This window comes from Podarcis liolepis (genome assembly GCF_965112155.1).
Source record: "Podarcis liolepis genome assembly, chromosome: 18".
In the NCBI taxonomy this organism is placed as follows: domain Eukaryota; kingdom Metazoa; phylum Chordata; class Lepidosauria; order Squamata; family Lacertidae; genus Podarcis; species Podarcis liolepis.
In genome coordinates this window covers 10189160-10208743 of record NC_139572.1, presented here as the reverse complement: position 1 = coordinate 10208743, position 19584 = coordinate 10189160, and the positions used below count along the sequence as shown (strand labels likewise).

The following is a 19584-nucleotide window of genomic DNA, read 5'->3' as shown; positions in this document are numbered from 1 at the left end:
ACTGGGCCTTGGGGATTGCCCGGGCCTAGTAGGCCTCAGGAATTGGCCAAGGATTGGCTGGGCCCAGTAGGCTTCAGGGATTTTTCAGGCCTAGTTGGTCTTGAGGATTGGCTGGGCCTAGTAGGCCTCAGGGATTTTCTAGGCTTAGAAGGCCTTGAGGATTGACTGGAGCCTAGCAGGCCTCAGGAAATGACTGTGCCTAGTAGGCCTCAGGGATTTTCCAAGCCTACTAGGCCTTGGAGATTGGTTGGGCCTAGTAGGTCTCTGGGATTTTCTGGGCCTAGAAGGCCTCAGGTATTGGCCAAGCCTAGTACGATTTAGAGACTGACCAGGCCTTGGGGGGGGGGGAGTTGGCCAAGCCATGGACTGGCCGGGCCTACTAGGCCTTAGAGTTTGATAGGGCCTAGTAGTCCATCTTAAAGATTAGCTGGCTGGTTGACCTGGCCTACTAAGCCTCAGGGATTGACCAGGCCTAGTGTGTTTTAGAGACTAGCCAGACCTGGATTTGTCAGGCCTAGCAGGTTTTCGGGATTGTGAGTGGTTTGCCCAAAAAAGCGCTGTGGGGGGACAGAGGAGAAAGAAAGTCTGCCTCACAGCCGTTTCCCCTTCAGACGAGAAGCCGTGGAAGGGCCGCCCGTGGTGGCTGCGGGCCTTGAAACCCTCCCCAGCGAAGACGCTGAGCAACTTCACCCAACGGGGGCAGCTTCCGCTGAAGAGGTCGGTCAGCACGGAGCGCTACGTGGAGACCCTCGTGGTGGCCGACAAAATGATGGTGGGGTACCACGGCCGGCGGGACATCGAGCAGTACATCCTGGCCATCATGAATATTGTAAGTGTTATAACCAAGCACCCAGCCACTGGTACCTTAGCGCTTCCTGAAGTCCATTTACACACATCAACTAACTCCAATTTGGATAATTATTAGCTCCGATTATTGGAGGCTGACTCCAATTTGCCATAGGTCTGCCTAGTTTAGCTGTTTGTTTTCATTTGGGAAATGTATCTTCCTATATACATAGAAACGTAAGGCTGTCGTCACGCAGCTACAAATTGCCCCAACACAAGCTTGGATTTGCATGAATTCAGGGCGAGGGAGGAGAGCAAAATGGTGGCTATAAATGAAAGCAGAGGTTTGAATAAAGCAGGGATGTGGGGCTTGAAGGAGTCGTGAGAGGATGGGGTTTGGGTGAGATGTAAAGAGGGTTGACAAGAGGGGTGCTGGGGTTAGCATGAGGTTGGTGGGGGTAGCTGGAGTTAGTGAGCAACAGAAGTAGGGGAAGCAGCCCCGTGTGTATAATAGTGTGTAATATATTTCATTAATTTAATCGCTTCCTATGAAGCATCTTTTAAGTTATACACACACTACACACATTTATATACATATCTACATATATATATGTATATATACATACGCATATATAGTATAGTTATATGTATGTGTGTGTGTGTATGTATAAACTATACACAAAATAGGGCATGCTTTCAATTAAACCAATTACAGTTGTAAAAAGCAATTGCATACCCTCCAACATTTCTTCGATTAAAATAGGGACGTCCTAAGGAAAAGCAGGAGATTCTGAGATACTTAGAAACCAGGACGGCTTCTGTAAATGCGGAAATGATGCTGGAAAATAGGGACACTTGTACGGTTTGCAACTTCATGTACAAAAACAAATGCAAATATATTAATAAATATTGAGCACTAGGACCTTGCTTTATTTTTAAGAAATATTTTAGCTCACTGTAGAGTATCTGCATTGTGTGCAAAAGGTTTAATCCCTGGCATCTCCAGATAGATAGAAACCCTGGAGAGTTGCTGCCAGTCAGTGCTGACTTTACTGAGCTACACTGACCGATGGTCTGTCTTGTTTTAAGGCAGCTTCCTCTGTCCCATTGAAAAAGATACAAAAGCCCATCATCGTTCAGCTGCCACCAACCGTCTTGTTTTTTAACACTGGTCTTTCCTTGTTTCCTGGAGGTCAGGTTGCTAAACTTTTCCAAGACTCAAGTCTGGGCAATATTGTCAACATACTGGTGACCCGGCTCATCCTACTGACAGAGGACCAGGTGAGGGGGTGCCCCAAGAGAAAGAACCGGGGCAGGTATCACTGAGAAGCTTCCCCAGACAATGATGGTGGCAAAAAGGGGGAACAGAAAATGGCGGTGGTTGCTTGCTTGCTAGGTCCTCTCCCTGGTTTTAAAGTGGGGGAAGAGGAGCATATTTGCAGAGGAGGTGATAAGAGATGTGCTATAGGTTTTGGGGGGAATCCCCCTAAACCCTAGAAATTAATAGATGGTAGGATTTTGATTAATTGGGGTATGGAGCTGTGCCAGGTAGGGAATCTCTGAGCTGGCTTCTGCAAACCAGCCTGGCCGGCCTAACAAGAGCAAATCTGTTACCATAATGAAAGATGTGGATAGAGGAATCCTTTGGCCTGGGGAGACAGGTGTTGCGAAGGTGATGCAGTGTGTGCTTGAGGTGACAGGAAAAGTGGGGTGTTTTTTTTAGTAAGATGTGCTGGGAAGAAGAAAGAGGGAGAAGAAAGGCTGGGATTCATATTGGGCAGGCAGGCTGCAGGCAGGCTGGCTGGCTGGGGGGGGGGGATATCTTGGACTCCATGACAGCACTTCTGTGGGAGACAAGCCTCTCTTGAAGTGACCATGCTGTAAGATCTGGACTCCCGCCACACAGACTGAAGGTGTAAACAAGCGAGTAAACCATATTTCTTAAAGCTGCAGTGGTCTCTGCCGTGTCTCAACCCTCCAAAGGAAATAGACCCTGGGTAAGTGCCTGAAACCCCATGTGCCACGGGGCTTTGTCTCCCTGGTCTTGGTGCAGCCACAGAAAATGTCCTTCCTCACATGCCCCAAACGATGCTGTCCAGGAGGTCTCAAAGAGTGGGAGAATTTGATACGTTTACTCTCTCTGAAACCTTTACGATTCTCCCTCTTCCTCCAGCCCACCCTGGAGATCAACCACCATGCCGGAAAGTCTCTCGACAGCTTCTGCAAGTGGCAGAAATCCATTGTGAATCGCAATGGGAACGGGAACGCCATCCCGGACAACGGCATTGCCAATCACGACACCGCCGTTTTGATCACCAGGTATACCGGAACCATGTTGGTGGTAAAAGAACAGTTGGCTCCAAAGTTGAAACATCTTGTTTCATCCTGATTGTGCGGGGGGGGGGGGGGCATGCTACTGGCACACCAACCTCAGACTGCCCCCCAGACATCAAACCCTCCACTCGCCCACTGTTGAGAGGGTGGTTCAATCCTCCCAGCCCCAGGGAATGCATTGGCCAAGCGGACTCCAGCAGGATTGAATGCTGCCCATCAGTTGATGTCACCCAGGGCTGACAGGTGGGCGGGGCTGGGGGAGATGGTCTTGTGGGCCACGTTGGAATTATTTTAGGGGTAGCAGGCATTATGGGGGGGCAGAACCAAGTTTTCTGCAAAGCAATTGGTTAATCAGGTATTTATATTTATTTACTTGATTGGGGGTGGGCAGCTGCCCCCCCTGCACACCCATGGCTATGTCCATGTTTGAACCCCTTGCAAGCTGAGATTCTCTCTCAACCCAAAGGTTTCTCTGTCTTCATGTTTGTTTGTTTAACATAATTAAATAATTTTTATTCCATTTTTAAGAATAAGAGCAGCAAACATCACTTCTTTCCAAAATAAGAGCTATAAAACACCGGAACTGTAATTTCCATAATAGCTGTTGTTGTTGTTGTTGGCATTTGTCTGTCATGAGAGACAATGGAGTGTGCCTCCAAGGGTGAAGTCAAACTGCTGCACTAACAGCACCCAAGTGACCTCCCTGGAGCACAAGCCTGGGCAGTGTGTCCGGAGGTCCTGGGCTGCCCAGATGACCAGACCCTCATTGTGGCCTCACTGGTGTGGCTCAAAGGAAAGCAGAACAAGACGTTTGGCACCAGCTTGGCTGCAGGAGTTGCCAGAAGGAGGCATACCAGGCACCATCCAGCTGTCTTAGGGACTCCGCTCCGTTTTTGTGGAGGGTCTACTCCTGAGCCTTTTCCTCTCCCAATGATGTCTCGGCCACAAGACAGCGGAGGTTTAGGGTCAGAGTTTTCCTTCTCCTGGGTGGGCTCCCTTCCCAGGTGGACGAGCCCCACCTGCCCCCCGTTTATGTGTTCAGTTGGCAGGATGGAACGTGCCTTAATTGTATCTCCCTTCTTCTCGCACCTGCTTTTTAGATACGATATCTGCATCTACAAAAACAAACCGTGCGGGACTCTAGGTAGGTAGGGAGCCTTTTCCCACAATGCATTTCAAACGCTCAGTTTCTACCCCCCCCCCCCCCCCCGCTTTAGAGCAGAGTGGGAGGCATCATTTCAATATCAGTTTGTGACGCAACCTAGGACAGATTCCAGTTGGGGAGAGGGTGGACTTTGCTACAAACTACCCTTCCAGAGCAATGTGCAGATCAGGATTTTGGATCTCGTGGCTGAATCTGCTTTGACATAACATCTCCCTGTGACAATGCTCTGCTTCTCCCAGGACTGGCGCCCGTGGGTGGGATGTGTGAGCGGGAACGGAGTTGCTCCATCAACGAAGACCTCGGCCTGGCGACAGCTTTCACTATCGCCCACGAGATCGGCCACACGTGAGCAGAGTTCAGACCTGGTTGTGGGGTTGATGTGGAAATTGTTTGGACTTGTGTCTGGTTAATGTTTTTTAGGGCCACTTCTGCTATGTTGCAGTGTTCTGAACCGCAGGCCCAAAAGAGGGCTTGTGGGAGGGGTTGGTGCAGGGGTACTAAAGATGTCAAAGACATCCGAATGGCCAGGTTAGGCTCTCTTACTTGTTGGACAGTTTTCTCAGAGATACACGCCCCTTTTGCTGATCAATTTATTCCAGGATAGACTCCCCCACTTGACAGCCAGTTTATTCCAGAATAGACTCTCCACTTGCAGCTCTGTTTACTCCCAAGCAGGCAGCAAATAATCCTGTTTGGCATGTTTGGATTTGATATCCCGCTTTATCACTACCCTAAGGAGTCTCAAAGCGGCTAACAATCTCCTTTCCCTTCCTCCCCCACAACAAACACTCTGTGACGTGAGTGGGGCTGAGAGACTTCAGAGAAGTGTGACTGGCCCAAGGTCACCCAGCAGCTGCATGTGGAGGAGCGGAGACGCGAACCCGGTTCCCCAGATTACGAGACTACCGCTCTTAACCACTACACCACACTGGCTCCTTCTTTCTCTGGCTTCACGCTTCTCCTTCCAGGTTTGGCATGAACCACGACGGCGTCGGAAACAGCTGTGGTTCCCGGGGGCAGGAGACAGCCAAGCTGATGGCGGCTCACATCACCATGAAAACCAACCCTTTTGTGTGGTCCACGTGCAGTAGGGACTATATAACCAGCTTTCTCGAGTAAGGGGCTGCCTGTTTTCCGCTGTGCGTCTCCAAAGCATCACACACACCACCCCATTACTTCCATTTCCCCTGTCTCTTTGTTCCAAAAGTTTTCCATAACTGGCCTTTAAGTGGTGGACACAAAAATGACACAATGGGCTCCTTTTGCATGCTGGGGGTCTTCTGGGTTTACAGTGGTACCTCGGGTTAAGTACTTAATTCGTTCCGAAGGTCTGTACTTAACCTGAAACTGTTCTTAACCTGAAGCACTACTTTAGCTAATGGGGCCTCCTGCTGCTGCCGCGCCGCCGGAGCACGATTTCTGTTCTCATCCTGAAGCAAAGTTCTTAACCCGAGATACTATTTCTGGGTTAGTGGAGTCTGTAACCTGAAGCGTATGTAACCTGAAGCGTATGTAACCTGAGGTACCACTGTATTTATTATTTGGGGTCCTGCTTTCCATACTTAGTATTGTTGTGCATAAGAATATGAAGAGTCCTGCTGGATGAGTCCAGGGGCCCATCTGGTCCAGTGATCAACCAGATGCCTGTGCGGAACCAGCAAGCAGGATTTGAGCAAAAGAACACTCTTCCCTCCTGCGGTTTCCAGCAACTGGTACTCAGAAGCATTGCTTCCTCCAACTGTGGAAGGAGAGCGCAACCATTGTGGGCAGTAGCCATCGATAGCCCTTCCTTGCATGATTTTGTCCAATTCTTCCCCCCCCCAATTTTTTTTATTCATTTTATATCACTAATAACCAACGCAAATAGAAAAACAAACAATACAAACAAATTCTCGTCTTATCCTTATTTTTTCTAAGCATTGTTTAGTGAGCTTCCCCCCTATCTGATTTTCGTTTTACCTCATCTTTAGCAGTTTACATATATCATAATTTTTAACCATTTTTTATCACACTTACTTTTACCATTAAAATCTTCACATATTATCCCTTACAAATAATACTATTTTAAAATACGCTATCTTCTACTTCTAACCCTACAGCCTATATCCACTTCCAAAGCTTTTCTAAGATTTAAATAGTAACATATTTTTTCAAATATATTTTAAACTTCTTCCAATCTTCTTCCACCGTCCACCAGAGTCTCCTAGTCAGTTCGGCAAGTTCCATATAGTCCAATCCTTTTTTAAGGCCATCTAGGTTGGTGGCCATTTCTTTCCAATGATCAGCTGGTGGAGCACGAGACTCTTAATCTCAGGTTCATGGGTTCGAGCCCCATGTCAGGCAAAAGATTCCTTCATTGCAGGGGATTGGACTAGATGATCCTCAGTCCAACTCTACAATTCTATGATTCCACGCGTCTTCTTAGAAGGGGCCCCCATCCCTTAGAAGTAGGGTTGTCTTGTGGGGGGGGGGGTCATTCCAAGCCCAGGTGTCGGCCATGGCGGGCAAGGCCAGAAGATGCAGAAAGCAATGGCGCAGCCCATCAACCTCATCTTCAGATACCTACAAAACAGGTCCAGAATTCAGGTGGGACTGTATGAAGAGGTGAACACAAGGATAGAAGGCTGTGTTCATAGAATCCTAGAGTTGGAAGAGACCACAAGGGCCATCGAGTCCAACCCCCTGCCAAGCAGGAAACACCATCAGAGCACTCCTGACATATGGTTGTCAAGCCTCTGCTTAAAGACCTCCAAAGGAGGAGACTCCACCACACTCCTGGGCAGCAAATTCCACTGTCGAACAGCTCTTACTGTTATTGGATTTGAACTTGGTTCTGGATGATGCTGAGGAGATTCACTCCAAGACAAAATCAAGGAAACAGCTGAGTTGGATCATGTTCAAAGGGATTAATACGACTCTTCTACTGAGCGTTTGTAACTAGAAATGGCTATTCAGTGTGTTTTGTTCCATTGCTTCAGTCTTTAAAACTATAGATTAAAATATGTGGTGGTTTAATGCTACCATTCCAAATTCTACTTTAGGTGTCTGACAGAATCACAGAATCATGGAGGTGGAAGGGACCCCTGTGGGTCATCTAGTCCAACCCACTGCAATGCAGGAATCTTTTTGTTCAACATGGGACTTGAAATGACCCTGAGATTAAGAGCTTCATGCTCTACAAGATGAAGAATGAAGCCAGCTACTTAGGCTATGCTTGCATAATTTTGCATAATTTCTCTACGTTGATGTGGAATTGCAGCTCATTATAAATAAAACTCTTCTCGCACTCAGACCATCATGTCTTTCTCCTTTGTTTCTCTCTGCTGCTCCAGCTCTGGGATGGGCCTCTGCCTGAACAATGCTCCACCCAAGCAGGATTTCGTCTACCCAACGGTGGCCCCAGGACAGGCTTACGATGCAGATGAGCAGTGCCGCTTTCAGTACGGAGTCAAATCTCGCCAGTGTAAATATGGGGTAGAGAGCCTTCCTGCTTTTACTCTTGATTCCCAACGTGGAGGGGTGGAGGGGTGGGCTTACCCCATCGGGCAAGGCGTTTTGCGCCCACCGGCCAGCCTTTAAACCAGCCACAGCCCTGTTGTTTTTAAAAACCACTCTCCTCCTGCGAAAGAGGCTTCCCCCTTTTCTGCCTGGTTCACAGGGCAGTTGGGAGTTCCTGGAGAGACTTCTGGACATTTTTAGGCAGGTGTATGTTTCGTTCCCAATAAACATTTTCCCCAGGCAATATGTCCTCTGTGCCCCACAGCCTCCCTGGGTGACCACACTTCCTGATGTAGAAAAAGCTTCTTCATGGGAAGCACTACCAACACAGTTCTTTAGGGATACTTTGCATGTGGCTCCTGCACTGCAGGGAATTGGATTAAATGACCATTGGAGTCCCAACTCTACAGTTCTTTGATTCTGTGACTGAACTGATTTGATTGCACTGTGGGCACCTGGGAAGACTGCAAAGCTCTGCAGAATGAATGGAAGGATGCTTCCAAGTGTATTTCCATTTGTTGGAAGCCGCCCAGAGTGGCTGGGGTAACCCAGTCAGATGGGGGGCGTATCAATTATTATTATTATTATTATTATTATTATTATTATTATTATTATTATTACCCCTTGACCACCTCAAAAGGAATACAGTCGTGCCTTGGATCCCAAACGCCCTGGAACTTGGACGTTTTGGCTCCCGAACACCGCAAACCCGAAAGGGAGTGTTCCGGTTTGCGAATGTTCTTTTGGAACCCGAACATCCGACGTGGCTTCCGTGGCTTCCTGCAGCCAATCAGAAGCCAGGATTTGGTTTTCAAACGTTTGGAAGTCGAACAAACTTCTGGAACGGATTCTGTTTGACTTCCAAGGTACGACTGTATATTAACCCCTGTACTCCACCCATGAGAATTCCACCAATTTTTTCTCTCCACTTTGATGATTTTCAAAAGCAGTATTTTTGCTTATTAATGGATGGGGAATGGTGAGAGGGTGGGGTGGGGGTGGGGAAATGGAATCAGCAACCTTCTTCCTTTGTAGCCCTTCCTATACCCCAAGGAGCTCCTCACAGCATGATATAATTCGAGGCAACCCACTGACTTAAATGACTCCACTGAGTAAAAGCATAGTTTGACAGATCCATTGATGTTAATGGGTCTACTGAGTTTAGTGCAGTTTGCTACAATTCACTGACTTTAATGCAGAGCCGTAGCTACGGGGAGGTGGGGCTAGTCAGGTTTTTTGCCCCGGCTGAAGCCTACAGAGGAGCGACATTGAGGCTCCCAGCCTGTGTATGTGTGCTATGCAAAAGTCATGATGCAGGGGAAACCATGAAACCAGCCAATGCCTTTACATAGCTCCTTACAGTGGTGCCTCGCAAGACGAAATTAATTCGTTCCGCGAGCTTTTTCGTCTAGCGAATTTTTCGTCTTGCGAAGCACGGTGTCGGAAAAGTTTTGGAAAAGCTTCAAAAATCACCAAAAACCTCAAAAAAGGCTACCACACCACGTTCTATGAGTAGCTCCTCGAAGTCAAGTCGCAACTGTATTAATGGTGTTAAGAAAAAGGAAACAAACTTGCAAAAAATGCAAGACGTTTTCGTCTTGCAAAGCAAGCCCATAGGGAAATTCGTCGTGCGAAGCAGCTCAAAACCGCAAAACCCTTTCGTCTAGCCAGTTTTTCGTCTTGCGAGGCATTCGTCTTGCGGGGCACCACTGTATTTCAGACCTTGTGATATATTGTGATGTTTAGCTGGTGTTGAAAACCAGGTATCTCCCAGACCTAGTCTCCACAGAGACCTATTGTGTTTCTTTAATCCTTCCTTCAGTCTCCAGTCATCAGTTGCCACCTCCCTCCTTAGTCCAAGATGTCACGTAGCACCACCAACCTCTGCGGCCGTGCACCCCTCCTCCCAGCTCCGCCTGCGCCCCCACCCACCCACTGGTCCTTCTTCTCCTCCTCCTCCAGGAAGTTTGCAACGAGCTCTGGTGCCTTAGCAAGAGCAACCGATGCATCACCAACAGCATCCCGGCGGCCGAGGGGACCATCTGTCAGACTAACACCATCGAGAGGGGGGTAAGAGGCAGGGCCACCCTTGCTGTACCCTAACCCACAACAGCAATTCCTGCCTTGCAAGAGGGTTGGACTAGATGGCCTTTGGGATCCCTTCCAGGCGGCCAGTGTACCCATAATCATGCAGTCCTGCTGAGGTCAGACGCATGAATGCCAGCGAGGTGGGGGGTGTTGTTGTTGACCGGTGGGTCTCTCTTCTTCCCTCCATCCTCTGTATCCACCGCCAGTGGTGCTACAAACGGGAGTGTGTTCCTTTCGGCACACGGCCAGAGGGTGTGGACGGAGCCTGGGGGACGTGGTCACCATGGGGAGAGTGCAGCCGGACTTGTGGGGGAGGCGTCTCCTCATCCATCCGTCACTGCGACAGCCCACGGTAAGTGGACACTTGCATAAACACCCAAGACATCTCCTGTGTTCCCTGGGACACCATTTTCCATGTCTTCCTCCTTTTCTCTCTTTCAAAGGCCGACGATTGGTGGGAAATACTGTCTCGGGGAACGGAAGCGTTACCGGTCTTGTAACACTGACGTGAGTAGCAAGGGATTCTGGGATGGGAGGACGGTGGGGGCAAAGGAATGGATTGTTACGAATGATGAGCACCACCCCCACTCTCTGCTGAGAGGCAGCAAGATCCCAAGGGTTTCTGAGTGTTCACCCAGGGTCTGTGGTCTCTTGGAGAATTGCAACACGGTGGAGACTGCCATAGCTTTAAGAAATGTGGTTTATTCCCCTGTTTACACCTTCAGTCTGCCTGGAGGGAGTCCCGATCTTACAGCATGGTCATTTCAAGAGGGGCTTGTGCAGCCCTGGAGTCCAAGGTATCTCTCCCAGCTGGCCTACAGCCAGCCTGCCCAAGATGGATCCCATCCTTCTCTCCCTTTCTTCTTCCCAGCACACCTTGCTGAAAGACTCTTTCCCTGTCACACACACACCCATCACCTTGGCACCGTCTGCTTCCCCAGGCCACAGAATTCCTCTCTGATGGCACATCAGCACCTTTTGTCATGTTAACAGATTTGTTCTTTGTACATCTTGTGCTTGCCACAGGGCACCCATAATCTAGGGCTCAAGCCGGTGCCATTGTTGACAGATTTGCTATTTGCTAGCCAGGCTGGTTTGCAGAAGCCAGCCCAGGGAATTCCTGTCTGGCACAGCTCTGCATACTGTACTTTCATCCACATCCCAATTAATCGAAATCCTACCATTTGTCTCCTGCCAACCTAGCAGTTCGAAAGCACATCAAAGTGCAAGTAGATAAATAGGTACCGCTCCGGCAGGAAGGTAAACGGCGTTTCCATGTGCTGCTCTGGTTCACCAGAAGCGGCTTAGTCATGCTGGCCACATGAGCCGGCTCCCTTGGCCAATAAAGCAAGATGAGTGCCGCAACCCCAGAGTCGGCCACGACTGGACCTAATGGTCAGGGGTACCTTTACCTTTACCTTACCATTTGTCAATTTCTAGGGTTTAGGATTGCCCCCCCCCAATCAATAACTGTATTTTGGGTTCTTGTTTTGAATGTTTATGTCATGAGCTGCCTGTGAACTTCGGGTGAAGGGAGGTATACAAATTTAATAAATATTAATAATGATAAGCAGATGTGAGAAGTGACAACAGCTCCCAGCCTTATAGCTCAGTCATGGAGCGTCTGCCTTGCACCTCCCAGCAAAGTCAACTGTGGGGTCCAGAATGCGCCATCTCTGCTTCCAGGCATTAAAAGAAGCAACACCTCTCAGCCCCAGAGAGCCGATAATAAATTTGGTGATCTTTCTGTGCCCCCGCCCCAGGACTGCCTACCAGGCTCGCAAGACTTCCGAGAACTGCAGTGTGCCGAGTTTGATAATATCCCCTTCCGAGGAAAGTATTACACCTGGAAGACGTACCGAGGAGGTAAGGCCGTTTCCACACACACACACCCTGGGGGGAGGGCGTGGGGCAACTTTCACCCATTCCCAATCCAGCCTCTCTGATCTAGTGGTTTGAAATTGCCACCTCTCCGCAGGAGGCGTCAAGTCCTGTTCGCTCAACTGCCTGGCGGAAGGTTTCAACTTCTACACGGAGAGGGCGGCAGCCGTGGTGGATGGAACACCCTGCCGCCAGGACTCCAACGACATCTGTGTCAATGGAGAGTGCAAGGTGATTTTCCAGCGCTGTAACCACTCCTCCTCGCTGCCAGTAGGCCTCCGACTGACTGAGGTTTAATGGGCGGCTTCTGGGACCGTCGGGAGGGGGAGGTTGGTCCACGTTCTCTACAAGGAAAGATTTATGCATTGGGGGGCTTTTCCATTTAGAGGGGGGGGCATGATTTAAGGCCATAAGAAGAGCCTGCTGGATCAGGCTTACTGAAGGGATTAGACAAATTCAGGGACTATAAGGCTGTCAGTGGCTGCTAGGCACGATGGCTGCATATCACCTCCTGGACTCGGGCAGTCTACCTCTGAAATCCCAGTTGCTGGGTGCCACAGGAGGGAGGTTTGCTGTGATGGTCGGCTTCTGCTTGCGGGCTTCCCATCATGGGCATCTGGTTGGCACTTAGTTTCTGGCGATTCACAAATAGAGCCTTCATAGGCAGAGACAGTCTACCTTAGAATGGTGGAGAGCAAGAGAAGGCTATTACTCTCACATCCTGCTTGGGCTTCTTAGGGGGGCATTTGATTGGACACTGCGAGGACAGGAGGCAGGACTAGATGAGTCCCAGCTGCAGGCTCTTCTTAGTTTTTTATGCATCACAGTGAGAGGCACAGGGCTTGCTCCTTTGTCTCCTGCCTGCGGGCATCCTGGAGGAATCTGGCCGGCCACTGTGAGAAGAGGATGCTGGAGCAAACGGGCCATTGGCCAAACCAAAACCAGGCTCTTGTCTTCTACCATTCCTCTTTAGAAAGGCCTGCTTTCTTTTAAGGCTATCCAGGTTGGTGCTCGTTAGGGCTGGGCGATATATCAATATATCGTCCAAAACCGGTTTGAAGATCATACCATGATATCAGTTTCTTAATTTTTGACCTTGGCAATATATCCCAAATCACGATGTGTGTATGTGCTATGCAAAAATATTGATGCGGGGGAAATCTGTGAAGAAGAAGAAGAAGAAGAAGAAGAAGAAGAAGAAGAAGAAGAGGAGGAGGAGGAGGAGTTTGGATTTGATATCCCGCTTTATCACTACCCTTAGGAGTCTCAAAGCGGCTAACATTCTCCTTTCCCTTCCTCCCCCACAACAAACACTATGTGAGGAGAGTGGGGCTGAGAGACTTCAGAGAAGTGTGACTAGCCCAGCAGCTGCATGTGGAGGAGCGGAGACACGAACCCGGTTCACCAGATTACGAGTCTACTGCTCTTAATCACTACACCACACTGGCGCGCTACATAGCTCCATCCTTATTTCAGGCATCGTGATATATCAGTATATCGCAGCATTTAGCTGGTGATCTATCACAATGTTGAAAACCCGATATCGCCCATCCCTAACTCTTCCAAGAACTTCCTCCGTCAAACCTCTCCTTTTGTTTCCTATAAGCACGTGGGCTGCGACCGCATCCTGGGCTCGGACACCAAGGAGGACAAGTGCCGAGTCTGCGGAGGGGACGGGAGCTCCTGCGAGACCATTGAAGGACTTTTCAACCACTCGCTGCCGGACGGAGGTGAGGTTTGCCTGGTGACCCAATGGGTGGACAAATGTACAGCTCAGAGAGTGGCCAAGACGGTTCTGACATGTTGTAGGCAAATGTTTTTCTATTCCAAGGCAGGTGCTTTCAAAAATAAATTGCACAGGTGGAACTTGATTGGGGAGGTTCCCAGCTGTGCATAGCACCTATTGCCCAATGCCTGTAATGCCTATTGACCAGTGCCCTTAAAAAACGCTAATTTGAAGCCTGGTCTCCCATCCCAGTACTGACTTAGTAGAAGACAGCATCAACACAATTCTTCATGTGCTTTGCAATTCCCTGCACCAAATTTTCTCTCTTGGCTTTTTGAACATTGAGCACCCCTTAGAACTTACCTTGGTTTATTATGTCCATCTGCCGCACAGGCTACGAAGAGGTGATATGGATCCCCAAAGGATCGGTGCATATCGACATCCGGGAGCTCAACCTTTCCTTGAACTACCTTGGTGAGAAACCTTAGCTAAGGAGGGATACCCCAGACTGGTTGTCCTTGAGGTGACCTCCAACCTCTGGTTTTGCATGTGGGTTATCTCCCGCTTGGACTACTGCCATGTGCTTTCCGTGGAGCTACCTTCAAAAGTGACTCGGAAACCACAACTAATCTAGAATGCGACTGCTGGACTGGTGACTGGGAGCCATTGGCAGGACCATATAACACCGGTCCGAAAAGACCTACAATGGCTCCCAGTACAATTCAAAGTGTTGGTTGTGACCTTTAAAGCCCTAAATGGCCTCAGCCCTGAATACCTGAAGGAGCATCTCCACCCCATCGTTCAGCCCGGACACTGAGGTCCACCTCTGAGGGCCTTCTGGCGGTTCCCTCCCTGCGAAAAGTGAGGTTGCAGGGAACAAGGCAGAGGGCCTTCTCGGTGGTCAGATGTCAAGCAAATAAACAACTATCTGATGTTTAGAAGACATTTGAAGGCAGCCCCATATAGGGAAGTTTTTAATGGCTGATGTTTTATTGTGCTTTTAATATTTTGTTGCAAGCTGCCCAGAGTGGCTAGAGCAACCTAATCAGATGGGTGGGGAACAAATAATACAATTATGATTTTAATGAAAAATATCCCTGTATCCTTTGGGGGGGTGGGATGTAAGTGCTTCAGCCCACCCCTGACTTGGTCACACATACGCACACCCCGGGTTCTCTTTCCAGCTCTGAGAGGGGAGAACGACGAGTACTTTGTCAACGGAAAGCTCTCCATTGACCCACCCCGGCGCTTTGACATCGCCGGGACCACCTTCCACTACAGACGCGCTCAAGACGAGCTGGAGTCCCTGGAATCCCTGGGCCCCACCAACGTCACCCTCATCGTCATGGTTCGTTGACTGAACAGGGGTTACTAAATGCGGTATCTAAGACTATCAGTCTTTGTAAAGCAGGTACCAGTGCTCTACTGAAGAGTGCTTTTTGTGGTGGGGCACGAAAAAGTTGGGGAAACACTGCTTTAGGGTGATCCCTGATAAGCCAAGATTCTCCCTGCGACCAGTAAAGGACGCCATGCCCATAGCTGTCAACGTTTCCCTTCTTTTTAAGGGAAATTCCCTTATTCTGACTAGGATTCCTTGCAAGAAAAGGGAAAGGTTGACAGCTATGGTCATGCCCACTAACAGACTCCATTTGCCCTTGTTTGACCTCAGCACACAGCTAAAGCTGATTGGCCATGTAATTGGGATGTCGTGTGATGCTTGTAGGCGCGGGGGTCATGCAATGTAGACCTCAGGCCTTAGGAGAGCATATATTATTTAGTTGTTATCTTTCCTTGCTCACGTGCGTGAGATCAGCAGACTACCATACTCTGTAGCTTTCAACTTGGAAGCTAAAACAAGGGTGATTTAATCTTCTAGAAACAATAATCTGGGGTGCTTTAAGGCAGACTGGGTTTTCCCCGGCAGTACCCCTTTTCTCCCCCTTAAAAATAACAGTCCCACGGACCTGGGATAGCTCATTTGGTAGAGCATTTAACTCTTAATCTTGGGGTTGTGGGTTCGAATCCTGTGTTGCGCAAAAAATTCCTGCGTTGCAGGGGGTTGGGCTAGATGACCCTCAAGATCCCTTCCAACTTTTCAGTATAATGATATAATAATGATGATGACATTGCTTTGTGAAGAAGTAAAAGTAGTATTTACTTACATAAGCTCGGTCTTGAAGAAGGAGGTACAATAGCAAAATGAAAGCAGACTTATAACCACTATCTAAGTTACAAAAGTCCAAAATCTTGAGTTCAAAAATGGTGCCTGAACTAGGCATGCATGTGTGGCCAACTTGGAGAGAGATGCTGAGACAGGAAAGAAGGATTTAGTACTACAGCTTCCTGCCAAGACAGACAAAGGAAGTGATCTCAGGAAGAGTTCCTTCTAGCAAATTTTGTAGGAAACCTCTGTGAACCTTTGCCCCTTCGTGTGCCCATCTGGCAAAACATGAATTGTTTTGCAATAACGTCCCACAAGTCACGCGACAGAACAGCTACTTTATTTTCCAGCAGATAATTCTGCTTCCAAGGTCCTTTTGGGAAAGTGTGGGGTTCTCCACCAACCATGTCTCCCTATTCCCTCTCCCCCCCACCCCTAGGTGCTCGTCAGGGAAGAACTGCAGAGAATCCGCTACAAGTTCAATGCACCCATCGTCCGTGGTTCCGTCGCCCAGTACTTGTGGCAGTATGTCTCGTGGACAAAATGCTCGGCCCTCTGTGGCGGAGGTAAGACTCTTTATTGGAAGGGCCCAGCTCAGAGGTGCGGCAGCGGTATGCCTGCAGGAGGTCCCCGGTTCCAGCCCTGGATTAAACCCCGTGGAGGCCACTGGGTAGTAAAAATCTCGGGGGGGGGAGCTGTGCAAATTATCTCCTAATATGTTGTTGCTTTTACCAACCAACAATTTCAATAAGCCAATTTTATTTCAATATCACATCAATCTTATATTGATCTGTTGTCGTGGGGCCTCTAAAAGGAGTGGGGCCCATGGGCTGGTGCCTACTCTGCCTGTTCCCAGTTCGAACCCTGGCATCTTCAGGTAGGGCCCCTCTCTGAACCCCTAGAGAGCCCCTGCCATTTTTGTGTCGACAGCAGTGTAGAGACTCTGCTACGTTCATTGGACCTTTGGGAAGACTTGCTCCAAGGCAGATCCTCATGTTCCAGTTTAAGCCATACAGAACTGTGAGGACTAGAATCTTGCTCCTTTTCTTTAGGAGAAAGTTACAGATAGGTAGCCGTGTTGGTCTGCCATAGTCAAAATAATAATAATAAAAACAAAACAAAACAGAGAAACCAGTAGGAGAACACTTCAATCTCCCAGGACATTCTAGACAAGATCTCAAAGTAGCTGTTTTACTACAAAGGAATTTCAGAAATAGACTGGAAAGAGAAGCTGCTGAATTGCAACTCATTACCAAACTTAAAACCATGGAGAGACCTGGTCTGAACAGAGACATTGGATTCTTATCTCATCATACATGACTGAGCCATTTCTCACCTTCTCACCCCTTGCCTTTTCCTGTAAGACCTATTGCAGTCGTTAAGAGTCGTCTACAGGCTCATCTCAGCTATCTGCCAATCTCCCATTCCCACCACCCTTCTGAGTAATACCCCTCCCCACCTTCTCACTATATAGAAGGATCTGGCATCTTCTGTTTCAGTGTATCTGAAGAAGTGTGCATGCACACGAAAGCTCATACCAAGAACTAACTTAGTTGGTCTTTAAGGTCCTACTGGAAGGATTTTTTTTATTTAGGAGAAAGGCCATCGCTCAACTGCAGAGCATCTGCTTTGCACGCAGTAGGTCCTGGGTTCGAATCCCCAACAGCATCTCAGGTGCGGCTGGGAGCAAACCTCACCTGAACCCCTAGAGAACCGCTGCCAATCAGTGAGCTAGACAAACCAGCAGCCTGACTCAATAGAATGAAAAATCCTGTCCCTGTTTTGGGAACACAAGGACTTGAAAATTACTTCAGTAGCTCAGTGGTGGAACAGTTGCTTTACATTGAAAAGATTCCAGGTTTCAATCTCCAAGTCAGTGTAGCCAGCTCTGAGCTAGATGAACCCTTCCTTCTGTCCACACATCTTTTTGAAAACACATTTTATGAGGATGAGGGCAGGCAGTTCCTACCACTGAAAAGCAGACTGTTTGGCTAGGGGGTGTTATGGAACCTGGGGGTGTGGGGGGCAGGAGTGCCAACTTGGCCCCGCGACGGTGGGTGCCTGGGACCCTGGGTGCCATCCCCCTTCAAGGGGAATTTTGTGGATGCTCAAGCACCCAGGGCCCCAGAGAGTTGGTACCTAGGGTGTGGGGAGTGAGTGAGAAGCTGCTGCTGTTTCTCGCTGCTCAGACCTCAGCATCCTCACTCAGCGCCATCCTTACAGGCAGCCAGGTCCAGCCCGTCGTCTGCCGCAACCAAGCCGACAGCTCCACGGTCTTCAACCACCTCTGCAGCCCCGACACTAAGCTGCCCGAGAGACAGAGATTGTGCAACACTGAGCCCTGCCCACCAGCGTAAGTTAGATGCTTTCGGGGGGGGGCCTATGCATCCTAGGGGGAGGGGCACCCCAAAAGAGGCCCAGTGCCCAGACTCTTTTATCCAACAGGCAAACAAAGCCTAACTACTGTTTATGCTCTGGTAACCTCGAGGTTAGATTACTGCAATGCGTTATACACAGGGCTGTATCTAAAGATGGTTCAGAAACTTCAGCTAGTGGAGAATTCAGCATCCTGGTTGCTCATCCGGGCAAAATGCTTTGAGAATATTCTGGTCCAACTGCACTGGCTGCCAATTAGTTTCCAGGCCCAATCCAAAGAGCTGGTTTTGACCTCTAAAAGAGCCAGTGTGGTGTAGTGGTTCAGAGCGGTAGTCTCGTAATCTGGGGAACCGGGTTTGCGTCTCCGCTCCTCCACCTGCAGCTGCTGGGTGACCTTGGGCCAGTCACACTTCTCTGAAGTCTCTCAGCCTCACTCACCTCATAGAGTGTTTGTTGTGGGGGAGGAAGGGAAAAGGAGAATGTTAGCCACTTGGAGACTCCTGAAGGGGAGTGAAAGGCGGGATATCAAATCCAAACTCCTCAGGGTCGCAATACCTCTAAGACTGCCTCTCCCCATATAAACTATCCCAGACTCTGCATTCATCATCTGAGGCTCTTCTTCATTTGCCTCCTCCGCAAGAAGTCCAGAAGGTGCCAACACGAGAACAGGGTCTTTTCTGCAGTGGCTCCCTATTTGTGGAAACACTCTCCCCAGGGATGCCCACCTGGCGCATTCATTAGACACCTTTAGGTGCCAGGCAAAAATGTTCCTCTTCTCCCAGGCATGACTGATTGACATCCGATGGCCTTTTAAAATATGTTGGGGGGGTTATTGGGTTTTTTTGTTTGCATTTTTTTATGTATTCTGTGTTTTTATATTGTAATCTTATGTTGTAACTTCCCTGACGCCTGCAGGTACAGGGCAGTATACAAATTTAAATAATAACAACAACAATCCAATTGAGACAGGGAAAATACCAACTCTCCCCTCCTCCAAGAAAACATTTGAGGGTCACTTGTTTTTATACACCTGTGCATATCTTTCCCTTTCTTTTTGAAATACAGTGGTGCCCCGCAAGACGAATGCCTCGCAAGACGGAAAACTCGCTAGACGAAAGAGTTTTCCGTTTTGGAGGTGCTTCGCAAAACGAATTTCCTATGGGCTTGCTTCACAAGACGACAATGTCTTGCGAGTTCCTGCTGTTTTTTTCCCCCTCCCCCCCCCATTTTCTAAGCCGCTAAGCCGCTTATCAGCTGATCCGATCAGCAGATAAGCCGCTAAAAGCCGCTAATAGCGCTAATCCGCTAATCCTTCAATGGGCTTGCTTCGCAAGACGAAAAAACCGCTAGACGAAGAGAATCACAGAACGGATTCTTTTCGTCTTGCGAGGCACCACTGTATTTATTTATCTTCTCCCCTGAAATACATTGTGGAAACCTGTATTGTCCTATGTACACCACAACTTAGAGCAGAATGCATCTTAAGTGATCCGCAAACCAGCATAAACCTTTGGCTTTTGATTTCTTGGATGATTTTTGAATGGGTGAAAGCTCCACCATTTCCCCAGA

At 48.8% G+C, this 19584-nt stretch overlaps 1 protein-coding gene across 3 annotated transcripts in view; it reads left to right on the top strand.

Annotated features, from left to right (window-relative positions):
- Positions 1-19584, top strand: part of ADAMTS10 (ADAM metallopeptidase with thrombospondin type 1 motif 10) — a 44655-nt gene that overhangs the window by 18390 nt on the left and 6681 nt on the right. For 2 of the 3 annotated variants that reach the window (XR_014520978.1, XM_083483662.1), the window contains exons 5-21: positions 612-829; positions 1984-2067; positions 2960-3105; positions 4221-4264; positions 4525-4630; positions 5254-5400; positions 7618-7759; positions 9746-9853; positions 10078-10223; positions 10315-10378; positions 11635-11737; positions 11850-11983; positions 13359-13482; positions 13872-13952; positions 14663-14826; positions 16079-16205; positions 17863-17992. Coding sequence is in view for 2 of the 3 variants with exons in the window: in XM_083483662.1 (XP_083339788.1) it covers positions 612-829; positions 1984-2067; positions 2960-3105; positions 4221-4264; positions 4525-4630; positions 5254-5400; positions 7618-7759; positions 9746-9853; positions 10078-10223; positions 10315-10378; positions 11635-11737; positions 11850-11983; positions 13359-13482; positions 13872-13952; positions 14663-14826; positions 16079-16205; positions 17863-17992 (2068 nt within the window). In the remaining variant the exon portion in view is untranslated. The remainder of the gene's footprint in view (positions 1-611; positions 830-1983; positions 2068-2959; positions 3106-4220; positions 4265-4524; positions 4631-5253; positions 5401-7617; positions 7760-9745; positions 9854-10077; positions 10224-10314; positions 10379-11634; positions 11738-11849; positions 11984-13358; positions 13483-13871; positions 13953-14662; positions 14827-16078; positions 16206-17862; positions 17993-19584) is intronic. The other variant, XM_083483663.1, reaches the window with a different exon arrangement.